Genomic DNA, 24,166 nt, shown 5'->3' on the forward strand with positions numbered 1-24,166 from the left:
ATAATAAAAACTGAATGTTTTTCTTTTCACTATACAGTATGTACATGAGGAATGTCTGTAAAATCTAGCAAGCGGGAGTATGCACAATTTTGCAATCAACGGTACAGAAGTAAACCATCTCAAAATATACGTACCATATCCTGCTCAGGAACTTTTACTCCTGCACCATAGAGAGCATACTGACGGGAAACATCTTAACCTGGTTCGGGAACAGCACCACGCAGGACAGATGAGCTCTACAGAGGGTGGTGCAATCAGCAGAGCGCACCATCCGCACTCGATCTACAACAAGTGGTGCTGGACCAAGGCCAGGAAGATCGTGAAGGACCTCAGCCATCCCAACAATGGACTGTTCTCCCTATTGCGATCTGGGAAGCGATTCCGCTCCTTGAAGGCCAACACGGAGAGGTGGAGGAGAAGCTTCTTCCCGCAGGCGATACAGTCTCTCAACCATGCTAACACACAGTACTGATACTCTTTGCACATGCACACATATGGTTATTGCACTCACTATGGACAACCTGGACATCCACTTACAATAACCACTAGTGGCCACTGCACAACTACCATTCGTGGTCATTAGTTAAATTACACAATTACACCTATCACAAGTCACTTTAAATATGTCACTTTCAAGCATGTTTGCACACCCTCTGGACGTTCTGTTACCTGGATGCACAGGACACTTTACATATGTGATGTTTCTATTTATATTCAAACTATACTCAACTTCATTCCCACATAAAAGTCAATAAAATTCCATATTTATATTGTACAACTGTTCTTATTTTTCTATATTTTTCACATATTTTTCTTATATTGTATATTCTGTATAGCTGTCTCATATTTTTCTATTTTTCCCCATATTTTTCCCCATATATTGTATATTTTTTCATAAAACATGTTATTTTATTTTCATTTTATATCCTATTTCAATCTTCTTAGTTAAATTTCCCTTCTTTCATTTTTTATATTTATTTCCTATTCTTTAGTCTTTGTTTTTAAGGTCTTTTATCATAAGGTCACGAGCAGTTGTCTAAGAATTTCACTGCATATCGTACTGTGTGTGACTGTGTATGTGACAAATAAAATTTGAAGTTGATATCCAACTATATTTTATGTGCGAAAATGATTTCTCATGCTCCCTTTATGCTTCATCTCCCTATCAAACCAAAGCCTTTTTTCTGCTTAATCTAAATAACGAGTGGTTTTCCTACGAACACACAACTGTTTAGTCCCAATCCTGTGAGTTCTCATCACATTGTTTATGTGTATGGAAATGCTCTTACTTTCAGTATTAAACATAGCTTTGATTTTTACTGTTAATTTTTTTTTTTACCAAGCAACTTCCACAAAATTGACCATACAGACAGCACTAACTATCCTTTCCAGGTTTTGATAATGTGTTGACAGGCTTATAACCGGGTTCCAGTAATTTCAAAGCTCCTTAGTTGTTTTCTTTGCTTCATGCAGCCCGATAATTAAGCCTAATAATACCATCAGTCATGTGTCATGCCAGCAGTAAAGCATCCTGAGATCATTCATGTGTGCGGTTGCTTCTCAGCCAAGGGAGTGGCCTCACTCAAAATTTTTCCTAAGAACACATTTCAGCATTCCTGCCAAATGCTGAAATGTAAACGTAACACAGCCATGATTAAAAAAAAATGGTACAAACATATCCTCAAGAGCAACTTCTCCCAACCACGGAGGACCAGTTTAGTGGCAAACAATACCTTCTCCAGCACTATGGAGAACAAGGCAACACAAGGCAGAAGTGTTAATTAAGTGGCTCGGGGAACAAAACATTGAACTTTTGAGTCTGTGGCTAGCAATCGCCCCAGACCTTAATCCCATTGAGAACGTGTGGTCAATCCTCTAGAGGCAGGCGGACAAACAAAACCCCAGAAAGTCTGAAGAATGGGCTGCCATCAGTCAGGATCTGGCCAAGAGGTTGATTGAGGATGAATTGCGGAGGTCTTGAAAAAGAAGAGTCAACACTTTACAAATATGGACTCTTTGCATAAAGTTAATGTAATTGTCAATAAAAGCCTTTGACACTTGTGAACTGCTTGTACATTTACATTTAGGCATTTGGCAGACGCTCTTATCCAGAGCGACTTACAAAAAGTGCTTTAAAGTTTACTTGTAATTATATTTTAATATAGCATAGTAACATCTTACAAAAGATCTAAACACTGAAGCAGCAGACTTTGTGAAAATCAATATCTGTGTCAGGCTCAAAACTTTTGGCCACGGCTGTGCAGTCACAGCACACTGCTCTTTCAATGTCGCGCGTGCAAATGACGTCACTACCGTCGCAAAACCAAAAAAAAAAAAAAAATGGGAGCGAGAGAGAGAGAGCACCGGTTTCCCGGAAGTAGCGGTTGGTATCGCAGCAACACCAAGCACCCTGATAGGCTACTTGGGAGTGCGTCAACCCGGAAGTGGGTGTGTATGTGTCAGTGTGGAGCGCGTGCGACCCGGATGAGAAACTTCCTACTGCCATAGCAACAACAGAACTGTTGTTCTGCTATATGTTTCGTGTGTAAGACCTCCATGAACTGACAGTGTGTAAGTGTGTGTGTAAGTGTGTGTTTAACGCTGAGAGATGGGCGGCAGTAACAGCACGCGCCGCGTGTCCTTCGAGACGGATGAGAACGAGAACGTGACGGTGGTGAAGGGCGTCAGGGTGAGAGAGTGACCCAAACACACACACACACACACACACACAGCGAATAAACTTATAAACTCATATAACTCTCGAGTTAAACCCTCTGGTTTTAGCTTAGCTAAGATAAGTAGCCAAATATTTGGGGACGCACGCGCGCGTGACAGAACCAACAGCTTGTGCACGAGCTGTCAAAACTTTGTTTTTTCTTTTCTCTTGGACAGATTAATTATTATTATTATTATATTTTTAGTTGTTTGTGCAGGGTACCACTGCTCTCAAAAACTACTTTAAAGCATGTGGTCTTTTCTATATATTGTCAATACATTTATTCATTTTTAAGTTTGATTTGTTTATTAGTTAGCTTATTTATATGTTTAATTAACCATTAGCTTATTTTTTTATTTCAATTATTAACTTGCGTGCATGCTTACATAATAATTTAATAATTCATTTGCATATTTATTTACTTGTTTTTATTTACTTGTTTGCTTGTTGAATTATCTAATTGATTAACTACCGACTTATCTACTTATCTGCTTAGTTCTTTTTTTTTTTACCTATTCATGTATTAGTCTATCTGTTTATTTAATTAAATTAATTGACTAATTTATTTACTTGTTTTGTGGCAAAGCCACAGACTTTATAAAACTTTTATAAAAAAAAATGTATGCATTGATAAAACAAAATGTTTTATATGTTTTATTTTAACTTTTATTTTATTTATTATTTTTTTTAAAGAAAAACTGCTGTGAGTTGTGAGGGACACACAATTTGGTGTGTGTGTATGTTATAAGTGTGGGTTATATGACACTGCTGGTAATTTTAACCTTAACCAAGGTGAAAGTGAATGAGCTTGTGCTGTTACAGTCAGTGTCCTGTTAGTGTTTAAATAAAGCAGCTGTGTTTAATCCTGAGCGCTGCGAGTGCTAATGACTGCAGGTTCAGTCTGTCCAGAATTAGCTCACTATCAGTAAAGGTGTGTCTCAGCAGAGGTTTGATCTTCAGGATCTGTATGTTTTTGTGCTCTTGGATTGTCTTCACACCAGTTTCAGATCAAACAGCAGGCAAAATGCAATTATCGCCTCTATTGTTAAATTTGTTTAACAATAAAAAGACAGAAATCTGATCTTTTTTAGATTGATTGGTCCTGACTGGCGAGCTTAGATATACCCGATTCCTTGTGCACGAGGTCCTGAGATCGTAAGATCATGAGTTTGAACCCCACCAACACCATCTGTATCCAGGAGTCTAGCGGGAGAAGATTGGTCAAGCTCTCAGGGTCGATCTCGGCACGAGTCAGTCTTTTGAGGCTGTGCTTTATTCCTGCCCCCTCACGGCGTGTGTGCAATGGTTTATAAAGCTCGGTAAGGAAGCACGTAAGAGCCTTCACCCTCCATGTTCTATTTTATTTTGTACAAAAAAGATCTGACCAGTAAAATAAAGTCAGTCCTGTAACCTTTAGCATTTTGGGAAAAAAATGCGTACGTTATTTAAATAGTCCGAATCTTTAAATCAAAGAAAAGTTATGAAATTATTCTGGAATGCTGCAAGTTTATTTTTTTTCGAACATTAAAAAAATAAATAAATAAATAGAAACTGGAAATCAGTATCGTCCAAGAAAATTGCAATTATTCCATCTCTGGTGCAAACGTCTTATTGTAATCATATGCCAATACTTCGATAGTGCCAACTGGCTCAGACGTGCTACTTTCTAAACCAGTGAAAGAGCTGCTTTTGTTTTGTGGCGGCTCATCACGTTGGCAAAACGGCCAGTGCAGATAAAAGAAAACGATAAAACTTTTGGGGAATTAAACCACAAACGTGATGGAAATCAGAAAGTTGACTTTCTGAGTTCATCTTTTTAAGAAGTTTAATTTTCGAATTCATTTACATTTTATTTACGGTGTTTGACTGACGCCTTTATCCAGAGTGACTTACATTTTAATGTCTCATATCTCATGGCAGATCTGAGCAATCGAGGGTCAAGGCCAGTGCTCAAAGGGCTTAGTGCTTTGGTTTGAACCCATGACCTTCTGATGAGTATTCCTCTGTCTTAACCAGTGTTGGTGTAAGATGAATAATTCACAGTGTGTTCAAGTGTAGAAGTTTTGATATTCTGGCTAATATCATGACCTCAAAGGCCCAAAGACGTTATGTCTGTTTAATTTACTGAAAAACTAACGTAGTTTGGATTTTAAAACAATGGATAATCAGGAGGGCAAAAACAAGCAAGAAAGAAAACAAACGTCACCAGAGCTAAGCATCTCACGGCAGGTTTAATAATGACACCATCTGAGCATCACTTAACATAAATGGGTATTTTATATCAATATCGATTTTTGTTGAATGTTTTCCTGTTTCTCCCGAATACACTGATGTTACGTTGTAACTTCCTGCAAACTTTTCACTCTATGAAACTGGATACTGGCTGTATTTATGTATTTATACGGTCTAAAAAGCAGCAACATTAGAGAAAACTGAGAAAAACGCATCGCAATGTAATTTATCATGGGTACTCAGCGTATTATTCTATTTAAGCACCCATCTTCATGTTTTTTCTTTTTTTTCTTCTTCTTCCTACAGCTCTCAGAGAACGTCATCAATCGTATGCGAGAGCCGTCAAAACCGCCGATCAGAACTCCAGTTCCGATTCCTGAACCAGTGTCTCCATCATCTCCGCCTCGTCCCTCAGGACCTGTTGGTGAGTTTATCACTCCACCCGCTCGTGCTGCTGCTGCTTCTGAGCGTCCCACTGCTGCTGAACCTGGTGCCTTTTCTCCGTCAGCTCCCTTAGCTGAAGACGTTAGACCTTTATAACCTCCTCCACCTGCTTTTAATCCTCGATTTTTACACAATTGATTATGTGATAAATTGTAATTTAAACATAGAAGGTAATAAATAAACTGAAAATACAAGTCGAGGTTATTCAATAGTAAAAGGGGACGTATTATATAAAGTTTACCTTGTTGGATTTTTTTAGACATTTAGATGGGAGTCCTGTGTGTGTTTGCGCATGCGTGTGTGGGCTTGTTCCTCAGCTCTGCTGTTCTGTGAAGAGGCGTGGCTCAGCAGTGGCTCATTTACATAGACACTGAAACAGCGTGTTTAGTCAAGGAGTGAAATAAAAGCATAAAAATTGCATTGCGTAAGTGGTATTTTGGCTGGAGCATTAACACACACACACACACACACACACACTGTAGAGGAGTGCTGAGATCTGTATTGATTTAAAGTACGGAAATCAAATTTTTTGGGTTTAAAACATACTTTTTTATATTTTGAATTAAAAACAAAAAAATATACAGAAAAAAAACTTTTACGTTTTTTAAACTTGTACATTTAAACTTGTACGTTTCAAATGTAATGAATAGAGTATAGTAATGCAGTAAAATCAAGTAGAACCGTATTAATATAATGAAATCAATCCTTACAAAAAATACGATCTTGCCAGGGTTTTTTTTTTCTTTTTTGGCCAGCATATTAAATTTTTAATACAAGTTTGAGCCAAAAATGATCTGCATTCTGGTTGTGTTAAAATTTCTGCTGCACTGTCTTATTAGAGCTTTCCGGTCAAGTGTAAACGTGTTACTTCAGTTCATTTGTAACTGTTATGTGTACTGTTCATTTTTTTATGGTCTGACGGTGTACCGGGTGCTGAAACATCTCAAGAAAGAGCATAAACAGAAGCGTTTAGATTTCTGCTAATACAATTTGCAGCGATACTCTAATGAAGGTGAAAGAGAATCATTACTTCTGCTCACACTGTCCACGCTCAGCAAAAACTTGGGTTTAAGATGTAAAAGCGTCCTCCCTATAGTCCTGGTCTCGCTTCATCGAACTTTCACCTGTTTGGTTTCTTAAAAGCAGAACTACGAGGACAATTATTTAATTTTGCTGAAGATGTGAAGACAGCAGTGCAACATTTTTTTTAATGAGGCAATATGAAAGCTTGTTGACAGATAGACCCAAAATTTATTAAAAAGAAATTATGTTGAAAAATTACATATTTGTCTTTCAAGTTCTACAGCCAGAGTGAGGATAATTTTTGACTTACCCTCGTGCATTAATATTTTTCAATTGAAACTCGCGTGACACAGCAAGTAATAAGACCTTTTAATAAATCTGGAAAAGTTTTGCATATATACATAAAAAGACAACATTAATGTAAATACTTGTGTTTTGAACTGAAAACGTATAAAAACATCAGATTTATGAAACTGAAAAAAAACGAAAGTCTTATCTGACTATATGTTTTGCTGCTGAGAGCTGTGTGCTTCATGGTGTACATGCAAAAAAAAAAAAGTGAAAAGTCTTGGACATAATTTTAGCACCTCCATTTAGCAGATTTTGAACCTGAAGCGATGCTGCATGCATTTCCATTTTATATTTTTTAAACTCTGCACGTCTTCCTCGTCCTGCTTTTATAAATACAACATGGAAAATATCCGTAGTGACCGACAGGCTCCTGATAAACATGCGTTTCCACATAACATGTATTATTAATCTGATTAGATTACCAGCCCCACGGTGCGTCTCTGGCTTTTTCAGACTTTCATCAAGTTTCATCACGTAGACCTGACCTTTAGTAAAGCGTTTTAATATTTCTATTCATTATGTCTTCATATGACTGGACAGAAGGAAGGTTTAATTGCTGTACAAAATGAGAGTTGATTATACCACATTAACACTTCTCCACCTAACACGTCGCCGAATATATGTCCGTAAATGCTTAAGTATATTTGAGTCAGACTTGTGTGATATATACCGGTTTAATCTTCTTTATTAAAACACGGATATCCGCTGAGATTTACCCTGACTTCAATAAACGTGATGTCACACAAAAATGTTTTTGAGATGTCTCTACAACTATTTTAAAGTGAACTTACAGTATATACTGTGTGTGTGTATATACTGTATATATACACACAGCATATATATAAAAGTAAAAAAATTATAAATTATTTAACTTGTATCATTTTTTTACATTCATGTATAAATAACATGAGAAATAAAGCCAGTTAGTTTTTTTTTTCTCTTCTAAACTCCTATATGAACAATCCCCTCCCTCCCACGGCTTGTTGCACAGATCTGCTGTTCTTTGGAGGGGTGTGGCTTAGCAGGAGCTCATTTACATAGACACTGAAATGGTGAATTTGGAAATAAGTTTTAAGGTATGAAAAAAAATTATGATCTGGGGATTATTTTAGCCAAGGCGTTAATTTTTATTTTCATAAAAAAACAGGACCCTTTAATTTACCTGAAAGTATGGTGAATCCTGTCTGCTGAATTTTCTGTGATTCCATGAGCAGATCAGTTAAATTATTTTAGAGCAAAACACCAGAGCAACAACTACTGCAAAAAAAGTTACATTTATTCTAAACTATTATACATACAGGTATTCCCAGACTTACGAACAAGTTTCGCTTCATGAGCATGTTTGTAAGTCGAATTCGTTCGTAAGTCTGACAAAGTGAGTCTTGTACACCTTTGCTACAAATCTACAATGTAAAGCATGAAAAAAACCCAAACACACAGGTTTGGTGTTTTGATTTCGCATTTAACTCTTGCGAGATGGCACCTCTAAATTGCGAGGGGAATCCCCGTGACACAGTGGGGTCAGCTGACCTCGTTTAAAGGCAGTCCGGGAAGGCGTTTTACTATAATTGTGCTTCTGGGCTGACCCACTGAAACCGGTGAGGCCGGTTGCCGGTTGTCCTGCACCCCACACACATACAATATACTGGAGTTTAGACGTTTTTTTACATTCACTTGCACACTGGAAATATTGTGCAATATATTTATTATAAATATGGGTATCTGGTGCACTGTGAGCTACTTCCGTGATTGGACCAGGAGTAGAACCTTGGTCTTTTCATATTACTTACTTACTGTATGTGCAGTCTACTAAATATATGCTCTGCCAAATTTCCGACTTATTGTAGCCTTTTCCTAACATCACATATTAAGTCCTGAAATCCCATGTTTTAACACACAGCGTGAGTCAATTTCTGTATCACCAGCTGATAATGTTATAACTATTCCGTAATTGCTTGACGGAACGACTCATTTTCTTTTTTTTCTTTTTTTCTCTTAGGGTATAGATTCTGGTCATGAAATTGTTTATCACAATTTTGTAATTCTCTGGGGTCGACCATCCCACTAGCAAGATCAATCGCATTTTGTTCCTGATAACAGTAAAAATAACTTTGTTTATCATACACATGAGCTTAGTACACCATTTGAATCCGTAAAAGGTCTACTTTTATTGATTTACACTTACATTATCAACAAAACATTGTGCTTGTGTAAAATTAAGGAAATAAACAGGGTCTTGTAAATTAAGTGAATGTTTTATGCTACCCAACCTACAATATTGATGTACTGTTTATATTTATAGCTGTTACACAAAAAAAAGTACAAGATTGTATTCTTTTTCCTTGTTTAAGTGAAATTAGGTAACATCCACTGGTTTTCGGTTCTGGAGAGCATGATATTTCACCCAGATAGCCATAGTTTCTAATATGTTAGGGACAAATTCAGGTCCATTACGCTATGGATTTTCAAAGATTAAATTACCGTACAGACTGAGGTGTTTTATTTTCCTCGTTCTAAAGTTCAGCCGCTCTTTTAGGAAATCGAGCACAGACTCAGGTTTCTCATATTATGATTTATAGCCGTCACTAGCCTGCTAATGAGACTATTCATTCTTACTTGTGTTAATGAATTGATGGTGTGGTAATTAGGACCTCCATTTAGACTCGTTCTGCCTCCAAGTTGTTGTGATTGTTTTTTGTGGCGAAGGTTGTCGTGAATAAAAATTGTTGGGAATAAATATTGTGTGCAGCTGAGTGTTTTACAAAAAAAATTTTTTTTTAGTATAATGCATGTGTGTTTGCGTATATATACAGTGCATCCGGAAAGTATTCACAGTGCATCACTTTTTCCACATTTTGTTAAGTCACAGCCTTATTCTAAAATGGATTAAATAGATTTTTTTCTTTAGAATTCTACACACAACACTCCATAATGACAACATAAAAAAAAGTTTATTTGAGGTTTTTGCGAATTTTTTAAAAATAAAAAAATTGAGAAAGCACGTGTACATAAGTATTTAAAGCCTTTGCCATGAAGCTCAATTTTGAAATGGGGTGTTGTGTGTAGAATTCTAAGGAAAAAATGAATTTAATTCATTTTAGAATAAGTCTGTGACATAACAAAATGTGGAAAAAGTGATGCGCTGTGAATACTTTCCGGATGCACTGTACATGTGTGATAATGAAGACCCAGTCATTTTAAAGTTGTCTAAACTCTGTATTTTAGTTACACAAGGGTGAGTCAAAAATAATATGCTGGATTTTTTTTTAATGAACTTTTAGTCAGTGTTTGCAGATATCAAAACACTTCTGTTTAAAACACTCCTTCTGTTTAAATCACAAGCAGGGCGTCCATTTTTACTCGCACTGCAGATACAAATGAACTGATGTAACACGTTTACACCTGCATAGCAGTGACCGGGGAGACCGGAGCTTTGAAAGGAAAGCGCTGGTAAGACCAACAGAAGTTTTAATATAACCGTATCAGTATGGATTATTTTTGACTTGCAAAAAGTTAGTTATATAATAATATGTGGTGTTGTCTGGATAAATAAAATACTAGTGCTTTGGCTGAGATTTTTTTTATGGCCTCATCTTAAATTACAGGGAATTTCACAGTTTAATATGAGATTGCTCACTATTACGTGATTACGTGTATAAGACTTTTTACTCCGGCTCCATTAAAATCATAAGGCATGAGGAGACTTGTACCATATTCCAATTTAAGAATATTCATTTTTCCCTGCTATTCATTTAGCCTTAAAAGGGGTGATTAGTGATTTAATCATCTGGAACTGATTTAAAACGATATATACTGTATGTATATAAAAATCAAACCTACATTTATGGGGCGGTGCTGTTGAGTGTCATCATTTTTGTAAGTTAACTGCTTGAAAATCCCCACGGCAACAAGTTCCTGTACTTTTGCTTAACATATCATTGAGATAGAGAGCGCAAGGGTCAAAGAGCTGAATTGAGAATATTTTAAAGTTTTATAGTTTAACCATCTTTTGTTATAACTTGTTGCTGATTGATTGGCCCACATGGATTTCAGTTTTTTTCCCTCCACAACAATTCAGCAATTTTTAACTTATTGTAAATACAAGTGAGTGACTCATTTTAAACATAGATTAGGGTACAACTTTTGTACGACTGATTTTAAATACAACTTTAAAGTTGGCATACGTATTATGTATTTTAAATGTAACATAACAATCATATTCTGTTCTGTCTTTATTGTAAGTCTTGTTGAAAAGGTGTTGTCAAGATGTCCCACTGAAAAGTGCCTCATGCATGTATGTACACAGAAAAGAGAAAGAGAGAGATTACAACCTTTAAAATTCTCAAGCTTGAAAAGTGGACAAAAGAGCATCTGAGTTGGAGGTTAAACCTCCGTATTTTGTCATATTTTGTGATGTTTGGGGTTGACTTTGCCCCTCACAGCATCCTGCCTCTGGAATTCCAGGCACCATGTGGGTGGCATTATGTAAATAAGTTGGAATGCTGCCCACCACAATGCTTTGTTGTCCTAACCCAGAGTCTAAGAGTACTGCTGAGGGCGCATTTATAAAAACAAAACAACAACAACCTCCATCTGGAATATCGATGAAATCCATGCTCCTTGGTTGACGAAGCAATGTTTTTTTTTTTTTTTTTTTTTTTTTTGTGTGTGTGTCTTCCCAGTCCAGCTCAGGAAATCAGCCATTTTAAAATTAATTAACGCATTTTCATGTTGCTTCTAATTAGCTAATTAAAGCTGATAGGCTCCGTGTTAAAACACCTGTTTAATAAAGAGTGTTCTGCTCCTATTCATACACAGCTGTGTTCAGAAAGATGTATTTTGTACTGAGTCGTAAGTTTGTGCTGAGCTCGCGCTGCGTGTGACGTTCTTTCTCAGGTGTTCCCACTGAGGTCTCGGTGAGGGATCTAACAAACGATGGCAGCATTTAACGCTCGACAAAACCGCAGGGAACGACATGCGTTTTCTCAGTGCTCAAAGGCACAGCCAGAGTTAAGTATAATTAATTATCGAGCTCATCAGGCAAATTAAATGTTGGTATGTATTGGAGTGACACAGCAGCAGATGTGCAACCACGGACGTTTCGGCAAACAAAGCTGTGCAAATTCTGTTTGGAAGTTTATTTATTTAACGTGTATCATGTAATGAAAATCTTACGATGAGTATAACATGCCGCTGAAATGTCATTTTCTTGCTAAAAACATGCACCAAGCAAAACTTGAAAGAAAAAAGTAGAGTTTTTGTAATTACTTTGCTGAATTGGCATTGATGGCTCAGTGGGAGGTGACATGAGAAAGGCTCAGGTTTAGTTCCCGCCCAATGCCCAAACCCCAGTCCCAGACTGGATAAAATGTGTGGGTCGTGTCAGTAAGGGCATCCAGCGTGGCGACCCCAACGGGAGCAGCCAAAAGTCCAACAAAAACTTTGGAATATACAACTTGAGAAGATGCAAGCGGAATTTCTTTATTTTTTTTTTTAAAGAGATTTAATGCTCGTAATTTGAAAGATGTGAATCAGTTCTGAATAGAAATCTGTTCAGACAATTTAACCAATCGAATTACCAAGAAAAGATTGATTTAAATTTTATACTTTTTCACTTGGATCTAATGCACATGTCTCATGTTTTGGCTGCTTGAATGTAATATAATACTTTAATTGCTAATGTGATATAATAACATTGGGTAAATTAGTTAGTAAGCTATGGGCATTAATACAGACTAAGGAAACAAAAAAAGTTGCTATTCCCAAGGTTTTATGTAGCTTACTTTCTAAAGCTAGTGTTCTTGACTGCCTGACTGATTGACTTTCTGACTAAATAATAAATAAACAAAAAAAACAAACAAACACAAAAAACTTTAAGACATTGAGCCATGGTGTTGTATGTAAACAATATGATTCTGACCTGACTCTGTCATCTGACTCTGGGGAGTTTCAGTCCAAAGATTAAAGTCGGATGACAAAGTGGTTCGAGAAACTAAGGAACATGTAATAACGATGATCACTAAGACCCTGCTTAAAGTCTCCATGACGACAGCATCATTAGCTTCACAAAATGAACTTTATGACAGCACTGTTATTTGCAAGATAGTTAGCAGTGTTGAAAACACTCTGAATTAATGAGCTCGAAAGACCTTGGCGTAGTGCAGTTTACATCACCTCGTGAGTCATGATTTCATATCATGCATATGGATGTGTTTGTGCTTCTGAGAGTGATAAGGGGAAGGACTTTATTCTCTGATGCTCTAAATGCTCTCTATTGGGAGTTGTTTTTTTTCTTTTTGTTTTCTATTTTAGATAAATAGGATTAGATAAATAACCTCCTAGTCGTACGACTGAAATTTTACTAAAATCTTACTTACCAATCTAATATCTTGTATTTAATGATATGTTTAATATATGTTGTATATGTTACAACCCTCTTTTACCAACTTAGCAGGATTTTGAATAGCACAAATAAGTTTGTGTTATTCCTGTTATTTAAAATGTTTTTTCAAACAATAAATATAAGTTAAAGTTCTTTTTAAAAAAATATTAATTTTCATAAATTACAATTAACTAATTCATGTTAATTTTGTGTTAATTTATGGAAAACACTTTGTTTTTGAACTGTTGCACAAGAAAATGTATTATTAATACTGAAGATTTAATAAAAAGAAATTATTTAATCTGCATTCAGATATCAGCACAAACATTTGTAATCGGTTTGTTTCGGTTTATTTTTATACAATCAAAGCCAACATAACGGATGTCTAACACCATATCTTGAGCTACATGATACTGTATATCTTTCTTTATTTTTTGTTTCTTCCATTTTTACATCATATCACAATGGACAAAACTGTTCAAGAACATAAGAAGCTTTATGAGTGCATGAATTATAAATCTAGAATTGAGGCGTCTTCCGGACAGAATGTTCTACACACACCTAAAGAAAGTGAAATATGAACATGGCACGTGGTTTGTTGGAAAATCTGCTTCAGTTGGGTGGTAAGTTCAAAGAACTAAAAAAATGTTGTCTTTGCCTAGTCAACCGTGCTATGATGCAAAAATTTAGAAACGTGGTACATTAAAATGAATAAATAAATAAATAGATCTCCTGAATAAAGTTGTTACTAGTGTAGGAGATACTTTTCATAAATCATCTTTCAAGCTAGAGGCAATACAACTGACATGGCAAACTGCCAGCTTGTGCTTAAGTAGAAGCAGAGGTATCTTTGGTGAAATATTACAGAGGTAAAAGTAGAAGTCCTCCATTTAGGTTTCTACCCAAGTAAAAGTACAAAACTTTAAATTCACCTTAAGTGCAAAAAGTACTGAGCTTTTGTTAGCTCACGGTAGCCTCTAACGACGCTATAGTAAAAATCTTTAACTGTTATTGTGCTGAATTTATTGTTAACTTGGAACCATTTCTGTGTGATTTCAAACACCAATGTTTATTGAAAGGAAGGCAAATTACGGAATTGCGTATAATACTCAGCAAATACTGCACACCACTGTGGAGATGTAACACAACTTTACAGAGAAATGTAGTGAAGTAGAAAGTACTGATATTTTCTGTATGATGTAGTGGAGTAAAAGTAAAAACATATCCTCCTCTAGTAAAGAACAGATATGTGAAACATGTACCTAAGAACAATAACTAATTGAACGTACATGGTTTCTTTCTACCTCCTCAAACATCCAACCACAACTGTATTGCGAGGCAGTTTTGCAAGGTTACTCTCTGATTATGATTATGAAAAATCTTTTTATTTCTGTCCAGTGACTGATTATTTCTTTTTCCTTTTTTTTGGCTCTGTAACACTTTGTCATGGGTTTTCACGGTTTTCCTACGGAAAACGTGTGCATAAACATGGAAGTGTTTCGAGCCAGTCGGATTACAACCTTGAAATGCCGAAGCTTGTTGCCAGAAAAAAAACAAGCATCAGAGGCGTAATCTTTAATATGCTTTCAAATGTTGGTGTGCGTGTGTGGTTGATCCCTTCCAACATGCTTGAAAAAAAACTCAACACATATGGTAGGTTTATATTGCGGGTTGAAATAACTTATTACAAAATAAAGGCAAGGTCAGTAACACTATACACCTCTGGTAAAAGGGAGCGAGAACCAACATGTCTCTTGATTTTTATATATTTTTCTTACTTTCCACATCATTATCGCAATCCAACATATGCCTCATGGAAAAAAAGGTGCAAGAAAAACCATCACCACTTTCATCCACAGTTTCCGAGTGCAGGAGATGAGAAACAGGGCCAGTTTTCCCTCAGCGTGCAAGTCACCTGACCACATCAGGTATAATGAGACGGCTTCCTGTTAACGAGACACAGATCAGCTTAATGAGCTTAGCCATAGAGACGCTCACACTCTCTTTTCTCAATTTGTTACCAGCTGTCTCATCCTGCATCTCTCCCTCTCTCTCTATCTCTCTCTCTCTCTATCTCAATGCTTTATTTTACTTTTTTTTCCCTCTCATCTGCTTAAAGTTGACAGATCTTTCATTTTTCGCTGTGCAAAGCGTCAGTAGAGACTGGTGTATCATTTCATTCATATAGGCCACTTTAAAGCCTGTGTTAAAACTGTCAGTGTTGGACAGATGTTGTCTCGGGTTTTCATTTCAGATCGTTGAAAGAAAAAAAAAAAGGATGACTGAGTTAAGATAAAGGTTGAACTGTTAAAAAAAGAGAAAAGGTAAACAGCCGGTAATCTGTCAGTCCAGGCGTTCAGTACAAGCAGGTGACATTTCATTGTCTGTGTTGCACTTCCCTGACTGCCAGCTTAATATCCAGAGGTCGTGACCTTAATGAGGCGAATTGATTATGTGTGCCCACGAGTGCCAGGCTCTCCGAGACCGGACCTGTCTCTAAATCAAGACAGGAGTCGCTGATTAGACGGCGACCAAGGTTGATCCTCCCACTGCCTTTCTCTTCACCATAAATATTCATACACGGAGCCCACACACCTCTCACCATTATTCGCTAATTACCTTCCTTCAAGATCCCTCGGAGGTTCAGCAGGGGAGACACAGCGACGCATTAAAGACACACACTCGTGTAGCCGTTCCCTGTAATGAAATAATCCCCCCTTATACCATATCTGAACCGCGCATTAAAACGCCATATTGTGTCTCGTCATGGTTTAATCGCCATGCTTATGTCCTAATCAGTAGCTTGTGTCACCTGCATCATCAGCGCGTACAGTCTTCTCATTAGCCCAGATTGCAAACTGGTTCATTCAGATAATTACAGAAGCCCAAATTAGGAATCTGTTATGCAAAGATCTTTTAAATAGATTACAGTAATACCATTTCTGTCTCTCTTTTAGTGAATTATTGACTGAGGAGGGAAGTCGAGATGGGATTTTAGTTTGGTTTTGAAACTTTTAGATGTATCTGATGGATCATTAGTTATACATGGACTCATTAATTTTAATCTGGAGTCGCTTTGTTTTTTGTTCCCGGGAAGTTTTTTATTATTTTTTTTGCATTCCCTCCCAGCCCCCTTCCCCCCGCTCACTGTGTCTACATGGTTTTTGGTTTGTTTAGTATCACCATGGTTTTGCCTTAGCTTAGGTTTATTTGCGATAGCTATTAATTTGATGTCTTTTTATTGCCAGTGATTTGGGTTCCTGCAGTCAACCTGGTTTTCAGTGTTGCCATGGTTTTGGGTCTCTGGTATGTGCCTAGTTTTGCTTTTTGTGATATCGTAATGGGTTTGGTTTCTGTTCAGATTCATTAGATATCGCTATACTCTTTGGGTTCACATGGTGTCGCCGCAGACTTTGGGTTTGCTTGGTGTCGCCGCAGTCTTTGGGCTTGCTTGGTGTCGCCGCAGTCATTTTATGTTTAATAAAGTCTATTTTTGTTGAGCAGGAATATGATTACATCCAAAAGTTTAAGACCACTTGAAAATTGGCAAAAAATCATATTTTGCATGGTTAAATCTTAACAAGATTCCAAGTAGAGCTTCAACATGCAACAAGAAGAAACAACCCGTAAACAAACCCCAAAACAGAAATCAAACTTCCAAGCATAAACTCAGTACTGAGTAGCTCCACCGTTATTGTTGACGCCCCTGCATTTGCTGAAGCTCCATTGTTCCACTGAAGGAAAAAGCACCCCAGACCATTATGGCGCCTCCTCCACTGTGGCCCGTAGAAAACATCTCAGGTGGGATCTGCTTGTCATGCCAGTAATGTTGGAAAACCATCAGGACCATCAAGGTTAAATTTTTTCTTATCAGAGAATAAAACTTTCTTCCACCTTTGATTGTCCCATGTTTGGTTCTCTCTTTCAAAGTCCAAACGAGCAGTTCTGTGGCATTTAAGGAGATGAGGTCTTTAAAGACGTTTTTTGTTTTTGAAGCCCTTCAGTCTGTACAAGTAACGCCCTTAATTTGGGTTGAGGATTGTCCAGTGTTTTGACGGACAGCCGATTGGATCCTCCGGCTCAGTGCTGGTGAAATTTTTTTTAGGTCTTCCACTTGACTTTTTGTTTTATAACCCTCAGGATCATTTAAGAAATTACAAATGACTGTCTTACTGCGTCCCACCTTAGCAGCGATGGCGCACTGTGAGAGACCCTGCTTATGCAGTTCAACAACCTGACCACGTTCAAAAAGGGAGAGTTTTTTGCCTTTGCCATTAAAACGTGTGACTACCTGACAGAAAATGACGATGAACCCACATCTTTGCACAGATTTGGCCTTTTAAAGGCATGTGGTCCTAAAATTTTGATCAGCTGTAAAACAGCCTGTTTCAGTTTAATCGTTTTCAATTAATTGAATGCTCAAAATGTTTTTGTCTTACAAAGCTGTAAAGTAAACATAACACTGTGTTGTACTGTAAATATGAATATTAATGGTGCACAAGCTCAAATTGACCACTTAGCAGTGTTCAGCATAGAAACGGCAAAAGGATAAAAACTGTTTTTTAGTCTGTTTGTTTTAGTTTTTATGGATCTGAAACGTCTGCCTGAGGGCAGGTATTGAAACAGTACATGTCTTGAGTGTGATGGGTCCTGAAGAATTTTCTTTGTATTCCTGAGACAACTGGAGCTGAGATAACCTGAGATAACCCTGTGGAGCTCTTTTTTTTGTGCCACTGTGCAGCTAGAGAACCATGCACAGAGACAGTAGACTATGACACTCGCTACTGTGCAGCGGTAGAAGGACACCAGCAGTTTCTCTGGTATGTTGTTCTTCCCGAGAACCCTCAGGAAGTAGAGTCTCTTTTGGGCCTTCTTAACTACCTCTGCAGTATGTGTCCCCCAGCTCAGGCTCTCGCTGATGGTGACTTCCAGAAAACGGAAATCTGAGACCCTATCCACACAGTCCCGATTGATAATAAGTGGCTGGATGTTGTCTGCCTTTTTCCTAAAGTCCACAATGAGCTCCTCATCCCTGTAAGCAGACTTATCTCCCCCGAGATAAGCCCTACGACAGTGGTATCGTCAGCGAACTTGACAATGTTGTTACTGTGGTGAGCAGGAATGCAATCGTAGGTGTAGAGAGTATAGAGCAGGGGGCTCAGCACACAACCCTGTGGAGAGCCAGTGCTCAGACTGATGGGTGTGGAGTAGTAGAAGCCCACTCTAACCCTCTGAGGGCCGTCATTCAGGAAGTCCTTGATCCAACAACAGGTGGAGTGTGGAAGTCCTATGTCTGACAGTTTGGTCACCAGTGTGTGGGGGAGGATAGTATTGAACGCAGAGCTGAAGTCTATGAAGTGCAGCCGTGCATAGCTACCCTGCTGCTCCAGGTGGGACAAAACAGTATGGAGAACAGTGGTCACAGCGTCTTCAGTACACCTGTTTGCTCTGTAGGCAATCTGGTGCGGGTCAAGCATAAGAGGAATGAATGACATGATTTAGTTCCTGACTAGCTTTTCAAAGCACTTCATAACCACGGGAGTCAGTGCAACTGGCCTGTAGTCATTAAGACTGGTGATGTTGAAGCTCTACTTGGAACCTTGTTAAGATCCAACCATGCAAAATAAAATTTTTTGCCATTTTTCAAGTGGTCTTAAACTTTTGATCGGGACTGTATATGCTTCACACAGCACACGTTGCATTTCTTTGTCGCACTCAGTGTTTTGCTGAGACTGACATAGTTTAAGATTGCATCAGAACTCAAGCTATCATGCTTAACAAACTGGTTAGATTAGCTACCTGTTAATAGTCTGAACTTCCCGACTTTCCCAGTCAGACCGTCTACAAGGCATGACCAGTACACATGTGTAGGATGGATCGTATTTGCAATAAAACTAAGCATTTCTATTTAAGGATTAACACAGATAGAAGAACTGGAGATGTATAAAGGGAGGAGAGAAGAGTTAGATGGCCTGGGCTCTTTGATATGCCTGGAAGCTTCTTTATGCAGGTGGGAAGGTGTTCCGACTCGTTTAAGCCGGAGCGTGAGGAAGCGGTAATGTCCCAGATTACCCCTCCCTCCGCTCAGGTCCTGAGGTTAATGAAACTTCTGATGAGAAGCGCAATTTGCCTCTGTCTATTATCTCCTCGCCCAAGAGCTACTCCGCAGGTTTCTTTTAATGCCGATGCGAGCGAGACACGGAGAGAGGAAATATCAAACCATGATGAGTTTTTAATCTTTTAACATTTACATGTCGCAGGACTGACATGGAGCCCTGGACTGCTAATGTTGTTCTGGAAATGGGTGTGACCTACAGAGAACTCCTCAAAGCCTTGAGATGGTGCAGAATTAAGAGTTTATTTATTTTTTTTTCCTTTTAAGAAAAATCTCCTCTATTAGTCCACCTCTCGGCTTTCTTTTAAGTCTAGGGATTAAATTTGTAATGAGAAACAGGAGTGTAAATGAACAGGAGAGAGACTGAAAGATTTAAAAGTGTGTATACAAGTCTGATGAACACAAAAGGATAGATGAGTATCAAGTTGCATTAATCGCATTACAAAGTTTAAAATGCACCTTATCCTTTTTTTCTATGATTACATTCAACATCTCTACTTTTGTCTCCAGGCGATTTGGTAATTGCAGCTCACAGTGTGTTTAATCATTCAATGACCAAAGAACTGAGCATTTGAAACGGACTGTCCAGTTCCTTGACCTAAATCTCATTGAAAACTTGAAGAGGAATGTGCACAATAGACAGCCAGGAATGATTGTGTATGGAAGAATAATCTCAGATTTCATGCACTTAAACTTTATTCTCATCAAACATTATCGGTACAGTGATTTTAGCACCAGCAATGACAAATCATTGTCATACTTGCAGTTTTGGACGTACCTTCTAATTCAATGTTTTTTTGCATTTCTATATTCTAGAACAATACAGTAAGTCCTTCTACATACGAACAAGTTTTGCTCCGGGAGCACATTCGTAAGTCGGAATCGTTCATAAGTCAGACAAAGCGAGTTTTATATGCCTTTGACACAAATATACAATGTAAAGCATGAAAAAACAACACTCGTAGATGCGAGGTCTGTTCTTATCTGCAAATTCGTAACTCGATTGTTCATAACTCAGGCACTTACGGTATTGGAAATCTCAAAACTAGGGAATTAAGTAACAACAGCAACAGCCAGTTGTTATTTTAAGCCATAAAGTTTAGCTGTTCCGGAAAAGTTTTTGTGAGAACAGTATTGTGTCAAGTGTATTCGCAAAACTCATCAAGCTCCATGATGAAACTGTCTCTCATGAAGACCTTCCCAGGAAAGCAAGACCAAAACTTACCTCTGCTGCAGAGAAGTTCATTTAGAGTCACCAGCCTCAGAAATCACCAATTAACAAACAGCACCTCAGATTAGAGCCGTTATGAAGGATTTACAGAGCAGAAGTAGCAGATACATCTTAATAGCAACTGTTCAAAGGAGATTATTGTATATTTTTTAACTCCTTTACCGTTGTTCTACAGTTTAGAAAAAAATAACAATCGACCTTGGAGTGTCCAAACATTTTGATGGTAGTGTTTTTTTAAATAAGGATTTACTTTCTTTAAGTTAATTTATTTTAATTAAGGTTTATAATAAATTAAATTTTGAGATGTGTAATTCTAATCAGAGAAGCAAAGATAAGAAATAGAGTAGTTTTAATAGAATATAATAGAATTTTAAATAGATATTTCTCAGTATGATGCTACCATCACCATGCATCACTGTGACGAAGGAATTTTTCTGCAAGTTGTTACAGAATAAAGAGCTCATATATACTGTAGCTGTTGTAAGCTGCTAATTTAATCAGCAGGGAACCTACTACTTTTCTACTGTTTCTACTTTTGTATTATCTTCGTCATTTTGATTAGAGAGAAATTTAAAGCGTATATATTAATAAAAAAACAGATTGATAGTGCTGAACATTTTACACTGCGCTAAATAGAGCTTAGTATGTAATAGTATGTGCTTGTTTCAGATTTGGTCCCTTTTTTTCTGTTATAAACTCTTTCACTCTTATATCAAGGATTTCTCGTAGATTGTAGGGGTTTTTGTTTCTTCAGCCACAAGAGCATTAATGAGCTCAGTCATGCCCCCCGAAGACAGGATGTCAAAGAGGCTCCACTGCGGGATGATCAAGTTCTTTCAGGCTTTGTGCACAGGAGCGTTGTCATGCTGGAACAGGTTTAGGCCTTTTAGCTCCAGTGAAAGTGGCAATTATATGAAGTAATTCTGTTGAAATGTATGGTTAATACTTTGGGAGAACAGTTTAGGGAAGAACCATAGTGTTGTTGACTTCTTGAAACTGATTGGTTAGAACCAATGTATGATATTTTTGCAATAATAAACAATAAAAAAAATTTGAGGATAAGAAATCTGAAAAAGAAGGAAATCTGGAATAGCTAGTGAAATGTCACATGTTTTTTTTTTGTTGTTGTAGTTGGCTTAGATTTTCTTTTAATAAAGTATGTTTTAAGTCAATGTTGCAGACACAATAAAAACCTCACTGTTCCCTCACATAAAAAAAAAAGTGACCATGATGTGATTTATTGCGAGCTTGAAGCTCAACACCTTTGAGAGCTCATAAGGGGGGAAAAACAACAACAGGTGATGTATAGAGTATTGCAGAGTGAAAACGCTGACTATGGAGGTGTTCCTCTTTCTCCTGTCTTTCCTCAGCCTCCATTAGCTGTTCCTCAGGATTATATTAGAAGGGCGTTGACTCGGCCATGACTTTGTAGCAGCAATAAGTGTCAAAAGTGTCACGCCTTCTCTCCGTCTCTCACACTCTCGCCAACTAATCTCTTTTTCTGGAAAGTGCCCTGGAACTGGGTTGAAGTGTTATGCAATGAGCCATCAGGAGCACATTTGAGAAGAGTTGCTTTTCTCAACTCTCCATCTGGTGCTGTGTGTGTGTGTGTGTGTGTGTGTGTGTGTGTTTGTGTTTCCTTTTTTTTTTTTTCCTTCTTTTTCTTTTTCATTCGATTTTTTATGATGGTCTTGGTGAACCACTTTTTTGTTTTGTTTTTCGAACAGATTAAATCTCCATCTGTTGCGGTGCTCATGAATGATTAAAATCATGGCCCTGTTTGTTTCTAAAGATTTGCCTGCAGTTTGCTGCACGGCCAGGATGCTGTGGTACGGATATAAACTACGTCACAGTACAGAGTGTTCATATATTTGGCAATCTGCCCTGAAATTTTTACTAAAGCATTTAACCCTGGTCAGATTCAACTCCCTTTAGCTGCTACTACAGACAGGTCTATTAGGGGTTTTCCGGGTAGTGATGAGGATTGCATCTTTTTTTTGTAAGAACAAGCTTGTATGTGCGGACCGAATTGTCCGCTTTGGCCGCTTTGTTTTTTAAAGAGAGACTGGTATGTGCCTTTATGCACATTCTATATATTCTGGAAGTCATGGCCAGTTTGCCACAGTTTATAACTGTTTTACAAGTTAAATTCATAATAAATGAAAACAATGTATTTTCTTTTACATTTTTCCATAAATTTCTCCCACAAAAAGATTTTCTAAATCCTATCATATGACTGAGTTAAGTGACAAATCCAGTAACCTTCAGTTTCTCAACTTAAGCCACATTTAATCTTCAGAGATGAGTTATTACTAGCCAAAATGTGTATGATTCTGTAATAATCATTCTTGATTATCTTTGTTTAGATGCAATGTGATGAGCGTGTCTTTTCTTACATTATTTAAAAAAAAACATTTTAATGGTAGATAAATACAGTTAGGATCCAAAGATGTCAGAAGAAAAACAGGGAATGGAGCAAAACCAAAAAGTAAAAATTCCACTGATAGTGGAGACTCCTTTCACAAATTATTTTAAAGAAACTCCTTGTCGTACAGGGTCATCATGGCAACAACAATAATAATAATAACAATAATAATAATTAAAAAATCACATTTATTATATAAAATTATGTAAATAACAGAAGGCATCAAAGATAATGTATTAAAACCAGCATGTTTACATCTTGATTACAGTCAGACCTGCTGGTCAAGCACTGATCCATTTATAGTCACCTGTAAAAATGATTTAAAAAAAAGTGGCCTATTTTCATTTCGTTTTTCATATTTTATTTTCCTTTCTATTTTTTTTATCATTTCAGAAGGTAGTAAATATTATATCATTGCATCCAACATACACACACACACACACACACACACACACACAAATGTCTCAAACTTGTTCAGTCATTAATGCGAAAACAAGATGTATGTTTGCAGCATGGCAAACATCAGAAGTTGAGACAAGTTGGCTGTGTGTGTGTGTGTGTGTTTGAAAGGAGTATAAGTGTAATGAGGTTTTAATGGCAGCGCGGTCGTCAGTGTGTGACAGTTTCATTGCCTCGAGTCGAACATCTTTCCAGTGTGTTATTTATTTATTTTTATTTTTCCTTCTCTCACGGTTGCCATAACCACAATCGCATATTTCAGAATTAGATTTATTTACCGCCTTTGTCCCTTTGTGCTCACTAATGACTTTTTCCTCTTTTGTCCTCTCCTCACCGCAGTGGATGAGTCAGAGCTGCGACGGAAGATCAGTGAAGAAGTGCGGAAAGGTCTGGAAGAGGAGAGGAGCAAGAAACATGAGCTCCATCAGTGGTAAATGCACATATATACACACACACATGAATTTTAGAGATAAATGCATGTTCTCAGTGTCGATGCTAAATATAGAGCTTTACTTCACCCACTGCTCTTTCCTAATAGAACTTTCATTCGTATAATATCCTGACTTTAAATGTAATTTCGAGTTTCGCACCCAGCGACAGAGACAAATCACCTTTTACGCAGATTAAAATGTTAGATCTTAGCAACGGTCAAATTGCGACACAGATGTAGCCATTGTAATCTCCCTGGATTCTTTCACCTCTTTTTTTCCCGTTCTCCATCACACTCCCTCTTTCCTGTTGCTTTTTTTTCCCCAACGAAGAAAAAAATCAATTAATCATTTGAAAGC

The 24,166-nt window shown here is 37.4% G+C and overlaps 1 protein-coding gene across 1 annotated transcript in view; it reads left to right on the top strand.

The window, feature by feature from the left end:
• The first annotated feature begins 2,448 nt into the window (after positions 1-2,448).
• chchd3a (coiled-coil-helix-coiled-coil-helix domain containing 3a) overlaps positions 2,449-24,166 on the top strand; it is a 99,671-nt gene continuing 77,953 nt past the window's right edge. The window contains exons 1-3 of the mRNA XM_053508113.1: positions 2,449-2,689; positions 5,255-5,372; positions 23,718-23,808. Coding sequence (XP_053364088.1) covers positions 2,609-2,689; positions 5,255-5,372; positions 23,718-23,808 — 290 coding nt within the window. The 5' untranslated portion in view covers positions 2,449-2,608. The remainder of the gene's footprint in view (positions 2,690-5,254; positions 5,373-23,717; positions 23,809-24,166) is intronic.

Source organism: Clarias gariepinus, chromosome 12 (assembly GCF_024256425.1).
Source record: "Clarias gariepinus isolate MV-2021 ecotype Netherlands chromosome 12, CGAR_prim_01v2, whole genome shotgun sequence".
Lineage (NCBI taxonomy): Eukaryota > Metazoa > Chordata > Actinopteri > Siluriformes > Clariidae > Clarias > Clarias gariepinus.